The 13,022-nt window shown below is 36.2% G+C and overlaps 1 protein-coding gene across 1 annotated transcript; it reads left to right on the forward strand.

The window, feature by feature from the left end:
* The first annotated feature begins 10,820 nt into the window (after positions 1-10,820).
* On the forward strand, positions 10,821-12,013 carry LOC118754783. Its single transcript, XM_036489662.1, has 3 exons — positions 10,821-11,031; positions 11,093-11,789; positions 11,853-12,013. Exons 1-3 carry the CDS (start codon positions 10,867-10,869, stop codon positions 12,011-12,013), a joined length of 1,023 nt encoding a protein of 340 aa, XP_036345555.1. The 5' UTR covers positions 10,821-10,866.
* The last annotated feature ends 1,009 nt before the right edge of the window (positions 12,014-13,022 follow it).

The following is a 13,022-nucleotide window of genomic DNA, read 5'->3' on the forward strand; positions in this document are numbered from 1 at the left end:
TAATCCTGAGATAACTGCAAACCATCTTCGTAGTTCAATGCGGTCTCATATTCGTCCATTGTAGGTGTCCATTCTTGATCATACCCTTGTTGCTGTACTTCCTCTTGTTCCGGTTCACTTTCAATATGAAAGTTCCTTTGGGCCTTGTATGGTATCTGGTGAAAAGTATTGGATGGTCTTTTCTCCCCTGGTTTGCTCGGTCTTGGTCTGTTCATGTAGTTAATTGCCTTATAATGTATGGAACGATCGACATCCATGGGTTCCGGTTTCGGTAATGGCTTTGGAGCCACTGGGCGAGAAGGCGTTAAGGTATTTTTAATTTGAGGGAATGGTTGACCTGGCGGTTGGCCGAATGTGGGGTAGGATTGAGAAAGTTGTTGCGTATTCCAACCAAATTGAGCAGGTGGGAACCTTTGTTGGTATTGTGTCATATTTCTAGGTGGTAGGGGTGGAGGGGTTAGTTGTGAATAATATGATCCGGGAATATTGTAGGACGCTCCGGTATTTAAAAGCGTATTCTTTTGTGCATTTAATTTTAAAGGAGCTGAAACTACTTGTCTATTTAACCCATTGTGAGGTAAAAAATTTTGCTGATTCTCAAGGATTTCACAAATATGAAGTGTGTGGGAGGTCCTTTGGTTCTTTCACTGCTAGAAGCCTCGGCATATCGCCGTTTAGTCCATTTATGAAATCGTCTCTAGCTTTTTCTCTATACATGTAAGTCAGGACTCTAATAGCTTCCGGACTTTCCTCCATGCAGGATATTTTGTTCAATATCAGGGAGAGGTGTGAATAGACTCGTTGATAAAAATCCCTAATCGATGGTTCAGGACCAGGCTGCATAGCTGGTACTCTAGAGTTTTTAAGTCTCGTTTATCGGCATAGTGCCAAGTTAAACAAGAGCGAATGGCCGTCCAATTCAGTGAGATATTGTACGATTCTAACACTTCGTCTGCATGACCTACGATTTTGTTCCTTACTGCCATAAGTATACCGAAGTATTTTGGTGTTCCCTGATGCTGTCTATAGTACTCTAATAGCCTCTCTACACTTTTTTCCATGAACTAAATTCACTCAGGTTTCCTGAAAATTCACGGATAGTCCTGGCTATCTCTGGAACACGGTCGAAATCCGTGCTTCCTTGAGCAACTACAGGCTCATCACTCGAATTGAGAAATTCGTGGTTTGGATTCACTATATCATTTACTAGTTTCTGTCCCTCACTCTGAAAAACTGTTCGGACTATCCTGCGGATAGTCTCTTCTAGTCCTGTCATAGCACTGGTCTGGAGGGTCTGGAAACTGACGGTATGTTAGCCTCAGACATTTTGATTGTCAAGTTATTCACACTTTAATTATTTTTTTTTGTTTATAATCCGTTAAGTTGTTTTTTATAGCTATGTTATTTAAGAAATTTCACAAAAATTTTAATTTCATAAAAATTACTATTTGATTTTTTGTCACATAAACTAATTTATTGTGAATATTATAAATATTTTTTCCAACGAAATTCCCTTCGTAGTACTCAAACAAAAGTGCTGTGCGCAAAGTGTAAAGAGTTTTATCACTTGCATTGTGTTGGTCTTAAGCCAGCTGATCTCGAATTTCTGACATCTTCCGCTAAGCCGTTCTTTTGTAACGATTGTATGGATGAGCGCCGCTTTTCTAGTCGCTCGCCTCCGCCCTCTGCTGGTCTGAAAGATATCTTTGCCGCTCAATCTGGAGTCAATTCTAAAGGCCTGATTATGCATACTTCGCGTAACTTCGCAGAACCTTTTGTACCAGTGCAATAGAAATGTAACTTAAGAAAATGTGAAGCAAAATCTAAACTCAACAGATTGCTAAATTTATAAAAGTTCTGCTAATTTATGAGTAATGGAATACATACAAAATATGTACATACGAAATTACAGTTTGAAGTTTATGCAAAGTTGCGCGAAGTATGCATAATTAGACCATAACTTTATTAACTCTTACAATCACAAAATGGTTGAAAATTCTAAAGAACAATCTGATATACAAGTTACATTGCATACTGTTGTAAAAGAACCACAGTATACCAGTAGAAAAGGTTTTTGTTTTTGTAGCTGTTTCGTGGTGAAAGTCCTTTATGGGGGCCAAATTTCCCCACAAGAAATTGAGCGCATGGTTGCTTTTGCATTCCAAAAGAACGAATATTAGAAAACATTAAAAAAAAGTCTGAGATAATACAATTATATTCTACTAGAAATAAACTCGATAGTGTGCGCTAATTAGATAATGTGATAATCATGTTTAAAAACTCTTTTCAAGTCTTATTTTTCAGAAAATAATTGAGCGCTTATGTTGTTTACCAAGAAAATACACCCCTGTTGGTTTTTATTTCTGTATCGCATCGCGGTGAGTTTCTATTTCTTGGTAATTCGGTTTGTGAAATGGTAAACAAATTATTGAAATTGATTTGATGTGTTTAACATTTGATTAATGCAATTTTCTGTCTTTTCAGACTATTAATTACAAGCACAGCATCATCAACGGTGATTGCAAGAACTACTGCAATCCCTGCGGTTTTTCCTCTTGGTAAATGCGTTCTGGTCGTGACCAAGGGTGGTCTCTCAATCGGCCGCGAATAAGGTTAGTCATTTTCAATTTTATATCTTTGTTCATCGACTTTATATGACATGTCATCATTGCAGGCTATTGTTGCAGAACAAAACGCCACAACTACTGATGTGGTAAATATGTAATGATTTCGATAGCTGAACTAACGTCATCTCCTGGGCATTCCCACATGCCGACAATAGCTATTATATCACGTGTGAATGCAACTGCGGCTAAATTTGGCAATTTTGTCATTGGCAAAAACACTAAGGGCTGCTGGCACATAGAGGTTGTAAAGTTTTTGGAATCGATAAACTTACTCGAAGAAGACGATGGTCGAAAACATATGATGAAACATCTTCTGGCATGCCTTTGACAATCGTTATGTCAGACGAAGGCTTCACATACGATATTTCACACATGCCTGGAATTCGTTAGCGGACAGAGCACACATTTACAAAATATTTATCGTTCTGCAGAACGTGCATGCATATTCGATTCCGATTTTATGGGTCGATTACGGAGGACAACCGAACTTCAGTTGGTTGGCCAGTGGCTGAAATGGTATTACCGATGGCAACTAGCAACTGAAAGCTGGTAACTGAGTTTCTATATAGGCACGAACTAAGCAAGGCTGCCATAGAATCCATCGTAGTCCGATTTTTTGTGAAATCTACGAAAATGCTATTAAATTCGAGTAGCTACGAACGCAGTGCTTGCTTTCAATACACACGTTCATAGCAGTTCAGATTCAGTGATCGCTTTTTTGTAGATTTTATGAAAAATCGGACTACGTTGGATTCCGCCACCAATATATTTTCTCCTTTGACAAGATGTTGGAGAATCGCGGCAGCACAGCCCTATACCTACTCTATGCTCTTACGCGCTAAATTCCTCGCACCTAGCTAAAGTGCTTGACAAAGGCAGAAGGCATATCTTCAACATTATAACTTAAAGTAAACGAGTTTAAGATATGCAATAAAAGAATACAAAAGAACCAAAACATCTCAAAACTATTAAACATAAAAAATTGCACAAATAAAATTCATAATTTAAAATAAAATAAAATATCGCTATTGTTTTTTATATATACATACATATTTACAAAACGAATCTTAAAGCACCCCCAGTTAGTCCTAAACATATAAATGACTAATAAGAAAAATAATAAAAAACAGTAATGTGAACAAGTATGTCGAGAAATCTCTAAATAGTAGCGAAACTGTATCTGAATAATAACAAGTAATTTTGAGCAAAAAATACAACCGACTTTAATGCTCATTCAGGTCGTTCTGGTTACGTAGATCCGACTGTCCTCCCTTTTTTTAAAATCGTTAAAAAAATGAATACGTATTCTACAGAAATCAATATACATATTTAAGGATTATAAGTAAAAATAAACAAAGGAAAACTTGTTCGTGATATCTCGACCAAAGTGTATCCATGATACAAAAATCTGAAGGTAAAACCGCTGAGAGGCAGCCTGAACATTTTTGAAGTTTGATAACATTACCAAAATGTTTTCAAATTTCCAATCTCACAAATACATTCTCATTTTCAGTCTCAAATAAATGAAATTTTCAATATTTTCATCTATTTGCTTTTTGTTTTACTTTTATTTGGCATTTGAGTTGCTCTCAAAATTTCAATTTTATAAAATAGACAAACTTCAAAAAATAAATGATGGCCGACGAATTGAGCAAGCGGTTTTACCTTTAAATATTTGTATCATGGGTGTATTAAACAAGGTGTTATTGACAACTCAGTGCGGCTCTCTTAAGATACTGTAATGAAAAAAAATAATATACTTCCTCTGTAAATATTTTATGAAGTGTCCAAAATTTGCTCCGAGTGCGTTCACTGTTGATAATTTGATTTAAATAGTTTGTCATACAATTAATACTATAGTTTGCTCGGAGTTAATATATTCTTCAGTAATTAATTATATTATATTAAAACATAATGGCTTTATTCATAAAAAGTAAAGTAGGTTTAAAGAGCTTTCAAAGTGACGTTTCCATATATTTTTCAGTTTACAAACCTGTTTTAAAGCTACTTTATTTTTTATTGAATAAGGCCATAAGCTTATAAGAAATTATTTAGTCTTAACATGCATATTTTATATCGTGTTCCAAAATTCGCTCCGAGCGCGTTCACTATTGATCTTTTGATTCAAATATTGTTTGTCAAGCATTCAGTAGTGAAGTTTGATCGGAGTTTATATATTCTTCAGTAATTAATCATATTACATTGAAATATAAACGTATAATATGGTAGAAAGTTAGAAAATAATTAGTCTTAATATGCATAATTCGCTCCGTGCTCCAAAATTCACTCCGAGTGCGTTCACTATTGATCATTTGATTTAAATAATTATTTGTCAAGCATTCAGTACTATAGTTTGATCGGAATTTATATATTCTTAAATAATTGATCACATTTTATTAAAATATAAACCTTAAATAGGGTACAAATTGTGAAATTATTTGGCTTTAACATGTATAGTCGGCCAGAGACAATTGCAGAAAACTGCAACTACTCGTGAAAACTTACAATAAAAGCAATGTAGATGAAGGTAATAAATTTTATTATTAAAATTAGATCCATATATAACACATTTTACATCATTTATTTGAAGTAAATCGGAATATATTTTTACATATAAGATAGTTTCCATTTAACTCATAAGGTACATATATCACAACAAATATTTTTAAGATCATTTCGAATTGCAAAAATTGCGCTAATTAGTTGGATTGAAGTATAAAATATTTTATTACGTTCATGTTTACTTATAAAGCGCATAACAATATTTCTCTCGCTATTTATCCGATGTTAAAATTTTTCACCACATTATTTTGCTGCACAGCTCCCTAAATGCGGCAAAACAGTTGCTCGTAACCCTCAAGTCCTTTATGGGGACCAAATTAACAGCCACAATAACAAAAACCTTTTCTACTGGTATACTGTGATATCAACACTAACATCGGAAATAAAAAATCTTCGTAGCATTGTTGCCTTTAATAAAGCGGATCCAACTAAACATATTGGTGCCGCTGGTACAGCTAGTCAGCCTCACGATTGAGAGAAATAGAGATTGCGCCAATCGCGGTACCGCTAATCCGCTCTTTGTGATTTTGACAGAATGAGCTGTGTGCGTGACGTCATCTTCGTGCAATTGTTGAATGTGAGCATACGAAAAAACCAAATAACAATTTTATTATTTGTGCGTTAATATTTCTGCGTGCTTTTAAACAATTATTGAGACATTAAAAAGCAAAATGAAGTGTGCAGTGGCAAAGTGTAATAGCGAAAACAAAAGGAAAGCGTGCTATATAAGTTTTTTTTTCGTTTCCTACGGACGCAAACCTGGCGAAAAAGTGGAAGCAGTTCTGCCGGCGAGGACATGCATTAAACACCAAATCGAGCTTTGTGCTATGGATGTGAGCTATGAGCTTCTACATGGAACTATGTTGGTCTTTCCTTGGTGAATTGTAGTACGTATATTTCCATGGTTAATGTAGACAGTTGCTGGTTTAGTTTGCTGGCAATGGCATACATACAAAAGCAGTTTATACAGTTAATAGATACATGAACTTCACTACCTACTAATTTTTGTTAGTACCTGATTCTTTTAGTGCTGGTATGAGGTAATGCACCAGTGGATAAGGTCGCCAGGCGCTAATTCAAGCGGCATCTTACCGCGCTGTTTCGTACCTAATACAAAACAGTGCCCAAATTATTATACATTTAAAAGTTCAGCTTAAATCATGTTTTACTGACAAAGAATATCTGCTTCCAAAGAAGCCACACTCATGCATCCTCTCGGAAATGGTACAAAAGTCATCAAATAAAAGCTGTGGAGTTTATGGTGGTTGGCTACCGTCCACAAATATAAATATGCACTCTGCATGGCTTTTTAAAATGGCAAGTCCAAAAATTCACTTTGCTGCTCACCTTCCTTTTGGTCTACATGAAATTGAAAACACTGTTAATACATCAATTTTTTCATGTGCTAAAAATCGTACTTATCTAAAGGTCTACATGTCCAAAATTATTGCTACGTGTTCCTAATTAATCAATCTTTGTATATTTATTGATTCCTGCAAAATTGGGCCAAGTAGTATTAAAATTAACACATTTTTCTGCATTGTTTACATATTTTTATATGCGTTTTGGCATTTCTCTCTCGCAATTGCACAAAGATGACGTCACGCAAAAATTACGCTCAAAAATCCTCTCTCATTGGCGCAATCTTGTATTCTATCATTCTTGAGTCAGCCTACTGTGAGTACTTCTCTCTCATCTTCTACACCATACTCTCTGTCCACCTCTATGTATGGCTTTTCGCCTGCTGCTTCTAATTCTTTTGCTGCTGACTGCTCTGCGCCGCCGTCAGCAGTGCCTTATACTTGAAACACAATACCCGGCGAACGGCAAATTTCGCCCAGCAGAGCGATGCCGACGACCAACTTTCGCCCAGCTAATTCGCTTACTGAAACAGAAATAGAGCGGTATCGAGCGGTTCGAATGCTGTCAGCTGATAAGGTGACCATATTTCAAGAAGGAAGCTTTTACAACGAAGAGGGAAAATACCAGCAAGAAGAAGTTTAAAATATAGAAATAGTCTTTAAATATAACTACTAGTAAACTTACGTTTTACTAGATTAATCTCAGGTAGCAAAATATAAGGTATATTATCTTACTTTTAAACAAAAATTACGATAACTTTTAAAGTATGGTCATCATGGCCTTTTTTTGTCGTTGCCGTTGACCGCGGCGATAGAAATAAATCTATCGTCGCGAACAGTCGTCGAGCAAACTTCGCCGTTTGCTTTGGTTGTGCGTGTTCTCATATAAATCAGTGTGTTTTAATTATCTCGGCGAACATTCGCGACGAAAAATTTGCCGTTCGCCGGTGTTGTGCTTCAGCTTTTATGCTTCTGAGAATGCAAAAAGCGTGCCGACAAACACGAGTGTTACTTTTGATGTACCCGTATCGCGTCAGATGGCTGCGCCGCAATCTACTCAAACTGCCATAGCTAATACTGCACACTCAAGTACAGCGATATTATAACCACCCTGGTGCTGCTGCCAAAAAGCCAGTTTCGTTGCCGATTGCTTCTACTCCATCTAACGAGCACCAAAACTCTGAGTGGAAACTCGCAACAAAAAGAAATCGCAATAAGTTAAAGCAACCTTTAGTCATTGGTTCCAATAATAGTTGCGTTCCCTTACTCGCAAGAAGTTGCAAGAATTTACAGGAATTTACCAGAAAGCGTTCCCGTACTCGGTTCTCAGGCTTCTTTTGCCTTTTGACAGTTTCACAGGTTTTAACCCAGAAACGTTGGGGAACGCAACTAATAACATTGAACTGTGTGTCGTTTCGGAGATGAAGTGGGTACATGTTTCCTCCTTCTCGCCTAGTGTGACTGTCGCTGATATTGTAGCTTATGTGTCGAAACATGCAGTTATTAATGAAAAGTATCTGGCTTGCTATATGCTTATCAAGAGGCGTACCTGGCTGGATGATCTTAAAAAAGTCAATTTGAAATTGGGTGTATCAGAAGACTTCTATGAAAAGGTTTTAAACGCCAACATTTAGCCTACCAATGTGAAGGTTCGACCGTTCCGTTTTTCCCCCAAAGACGGGACAGACCTGAGAGAACCATAGAGGATTCTGTTTCAGTTGATGCTCGTGCCAAAAATCTTAAAATCTATTTCCAGAATGTTTCTTTCACACCTAGATTACGATATTTTCGTTCTTATTGTGGCCTAGCTAAATGAGGGTTTCCATGACAACGAGTTCTTCGACCCGAACATCTACTATGTCTATCGCAAAGACCGAGATCCCGTGAAAACTGGACTCTCCAGAGGTGGAGGAGTTCTTATTGCCGTTGGACGGAAGTACCGCTCAACACTTTCGCCCCTCGAAAATGTAGACTCCCTACTGGACCAACTGTGTGTTGCTGTATATGGTACCTCAAAACTTTTTATTTGTGCCTCCTATGTTCCTCCCTCTAATGCTGATTCACTCTATAAAGCTCATTTGGATAATATTTTAGATTTAGTGTCAAAATGTACTAGTGATAATTTTTGTGTTCTAGGTGATTTCAACCTCTGTAATATTGAGTGGGCGTATATGGATGCAAGTTTTGCCCTATTTCCCAGAGCAATTACTAGTTTTTCGGAGTCATATATAGTTGACAGTCTGTTAAGCATTAATCTTACTCAGATAAATTATTTTGTAAATAAGCTTTCTAAAATTTTAGATCTTATCTTATCTTATAAGTGAAAGTATTAGTTTTTCATTGCAAGAATGCTTCGACCCCTTATCGGGCCCCGGTCTACATTATAGTCCACTGGTACTACAGCTAGAATTTTACCATTTTAAAGCTATTCGTGAAGTCAACCACTTTACTAGTTTTTTTTATAATAATTGCAACTTTGAAGTAATCAATAGTGAAATTTCTCAGCTAGACTGGGACTCGTTATTTGTCGGAGTCGAAGTTGGCGAATGTTTTAATACTTTTAAACACAACGAAAGCTGCTTTAAGATACCGTGGTATACGAAAGAGTTAAACAAAATCAAGAATTTGAGAAACAGGTTTTTTAAAAAATTTAAGCTGTCGAGCTCCTTACATCATAAAGATAGATACATTAGACTGGGTCGAAAAAAAAAGTTGCTAATGTCCGCCCCTAAATTTAAAGATTATGTTGAGAGGGTTCTGGAAAAATTTTTTTTTTTTTTTTTTAACCCTCCGAAATACAGCTGAAATGGTTTTTTCGTTGTAACTTGGTTATTTGACGGCCGATTTTTAAAATTGATATGTCATTATTTTTGTCTTGAGAAGCTTCACTTTTCGTTCTTATGTCTTTTTAAGCTTTGAAGTCGCGTTCGCATGATAAGGGCAGAAACAAAATTTTACCCCCCCTAAAGTATATTTTTTTCCTTACCAAACGAAAGTACTTAAAAATTCAAGAAAATGTTGCCTTCAAACTATATTACTAAAATAATAAACAAAGGAGTTATAGCACTTTTAATATCACAGGTCAACACGAGTTTCAGATGTAAGTATAATAACACAGTACAACAAAAATTGATTTTTTTTATGCAACAGACTAACCTAAATTTAAGGATTATGTTGAGAGGATTTCGAAATTTTTATTTTATTTTTTTTTTAACCCTTCGAAATACAGCCGAAAAGGTTTTTTCGTTGAAAGTTGGGTATTTGACGGCCGATTTTTAAAATTAACATGTCATCACATTTCCTTTTAAGCTATGAAGTCGTTTACCCATGGTTAGGTCAGCTAACAAAATTCGCCCCCACAAATTCCTCCAACAGTTTTCTTAGTTGGAAATTTAATCTCACTGCTTTCGTACCAATTTAGGTACATTTTTGCTACGATTTTTCCCAAATTCATACTCTTTGTTTTCGTCGCATCAGCAACCCGGGGAGTGCAAAACTGACGCTGTCAATAGCGAGCTAACCTCTTGTAATTTAATCATGCCAATAAATTTTATAAATTGTGGAAGTCAAAGTAAATAAGTGAGTCAAACCTGTTGTTTCGTATTGATAATAATAATTTATAATTAATACCATAAATTGTGCTGGTGAAATAAAATTAAAAAGTGACTTAACAGTGTGTGCAATTTAAAAATGGCTTTCGTTAAGCGCGATATTGATATTAAAATGTTACCTACGAAACGTGGTGTTATTGAATATTTTTTGTTCCTTAAATATTACGGCTCTGCAAGTGTTCCAAAAAATCGAAGTCTCAATGAATATTTGCCAATAGTTATGAACACAATTTCAAAGTTGTGGCAGCAGGCAAACATCCCTATAGTTACAAGAACTACACTCCGGAGAAACATTGAAAGCCTCCTTCAAAGTTATTACAATGTAAAAAAACATCCTTATGAATATAATGATCAGGAATGGAATAAAATATTGTTAATTTCAAAGTGTAAGTGCATTATGGACTTAAATCGACAATGTGATTGCCCTAGTGCAAGTAGAGTTCCAACCGCGGTAAATGACTTTCTTTATGATCAATGCGGGCCAAGGCTTTTGTCATTAGATAGTGGGCTTGATCATACTAGAACTGACAATTGCTCGCTAGAATGTAATGTTGAAAATCACACTGAAACCGCTGCAAGTTCGATTGGTTATGTGCCTAGCTCAAGTGAAGACAATGAAGCAAGTGAAGAAGTCACACAAAGTTTAAAAGTATCTGTGATGGTACAGCTGTCAATACTGGATATAAAATTGGAGTAAATGCACAAATGGAACGTTATTTACAAAGGCCCTTGCAGTGGAATGTGTGTTTGTTACATTTCAACGAGTTGCCTCTAAAAAAGTTGTTAACGCATTATATTGGCAAGCAGAAAGGACCTGGTGTTTGGCCAGGGGTGTTGGGGTCTGAAATTATGACTTGCACCAAATACCCGGTAGGTTGTCCACACTATAATAGTTAATGTTATAAACAAAAACATATATTTTCCTTATCAGGTTGTAAGTGGTTTTGAGGCTATTGCTATGGGAGTTATTCCTGAAAATATTGGCTCTTGGGAATTACGCAATGATCAGCGTTATTTATTTGATATGGTTTTGGCAGTAAATAATGGTGAATGCGATGAATATCTCGCTAGTAAGAGCCCCGGTCCCGTCAGTACAGCTCGGTGGCTTACAACAGCTTCCAGGTTACTTCGGGTATATGTTTCCAAAGAAAGCCCGTCAGCGGAGTTGCGAAACATGGTAGAGTTTGTTGTGAAAGTTTATGCACCATTCTGGTTTCTTGTGAAGAGCCAGCCACAAGCAATTCATGGAAGTAGACACGTTTTTAAGTATATTTGCTGGATACGCGAACTATCAAATGCTGTTCAAGCCATTATACGTTCAGCTATAGAAAATAATGCATATTATTTTCACCCAGAAAATATATTATTAGCCATGATAACCGACGCTGATCCAGAGATACGTAATGATGGGTACGAAAAAATCAAAACAGCACGTCAATATCCACCAGCAGGGCTTCGCGTGTTCAAGGTCCCAAAGCGTGGCGTAATAAACTTTGAAAGTAAGTCGTATGTCAGCATGATCGATTGGAGTCAGTTTAAGATTACGGAACCCCCTTGTGTGCAGTTCTACCCAGATAGTGAACTTACAATGTTTCAATTTTCGGAAAATGAAGTGATAAATATCCCAGGTAAATATCTTCAAACTAAAAACTTCACGGGTCTTATAGTACTTTTAAATCATTTTTTTTTAGAGTTCCTCTGTCATTCCCAGAATACCGAACGGTTTGTGCGTGTTGTTAGTGAGTCTGCAAGTGCTGTCACTGATGAAAAGCGCCTGGGCCACATTTTTGCAAAATTAGAAAGCCGAGACCAATATAAAAGCTTTGATTCGCGCCAAAATTTGCTTAAGTAGCAATAAATATTGTAAGTGAAATAACTTTTTTGTTGATTATTTTAGTAATATAGTTTGAAGGCAACATTTTCTTGAATTTTTAAGTACTTTCGTTTGGTAAGGAAAAAAATATGCTTTAGGGGGGGTAAAATTTTGTTTCTGCCCTTATCATGCGAACGCGACTTCAAAGCTTAAAAAGACATAAGAACGAAAAGTGAAGCTTCTCAAGACAAAAATAATGACATCAATTTTAAAAATCGGCCGTCAAATAACCAAGTTACAACGAAAAAACCATTTCGGCTGTATTTCGGAGGGTTAAAAAAAAAATAAAAAATTTTTCCAGAACCCTCTCAACATAATCTTTAAATTTAGGGGCGGACATTAGCAACTTTTTTTTTTTGTATGGGGACCGACCCAGTCTAAGATACATACATTACTCCAGTGAATTTAAATCTCTAAGTAAAACACTTCACAGCAATTATATTCGTAAATTCGAGTCGGACATTAAATCGAACCCGAAGGCTTTTTGGCGTTATGTCAAGTCAAAGAGATCGTGTTCCAGTATTCCCTCGAATGTTTTCCTTAATGGTGCTCATGCTAATTCCTCCTTAGAGGCGGCAAATCTCTTTGCTGATTTTTTTAGTTCTAATTACGAGAATGACTCGTATCCTGATAATGATAATTCCTCACTTATTAACTTCCCGATTAATTTTGGAGCACTGACCGTAACGCTTGGTGATGTAATAGAGGGTATACTGCATATTAAATCATAATCGCAAACTGATGTTGATGGATTTTCCTCCTGCCTTTTAAAGAGATGTCTAGCTTTTGCGTACCCGCTTCTTTTAATCTTCAATAAATCCCTTGAATGTGGTAAATTCATTGATGCTTGGAAAGTGACATCCATAACACCTATTTTTAAATGTGGTAACAAAAATGACATTACCAACTATAGGCCAATTTCTAAGTCAATCAACTGTTTCAAAATTGTTTGAATTCGTGATAAAAGAAAAATTATATTTCGCAACCA

This window comes from Rhagoletis pomonella, unplaced genomic scaffold (assembly GCF_013731165.1).
Source record: "Rhagoletis pomonella isolate Grant_MI unplaced genomic scaffold, Rhpom_1.0 Rhpom_scaffold_04621, whole genome shotgun sequence".
Taxonomy (NCBI): domain Eukaryota; kingdom Metazoa; phylum Arthropoda; class Insecta; order Diptera; family Tephritidae; genus Rhagoletis; species Rhagoletis pomonella.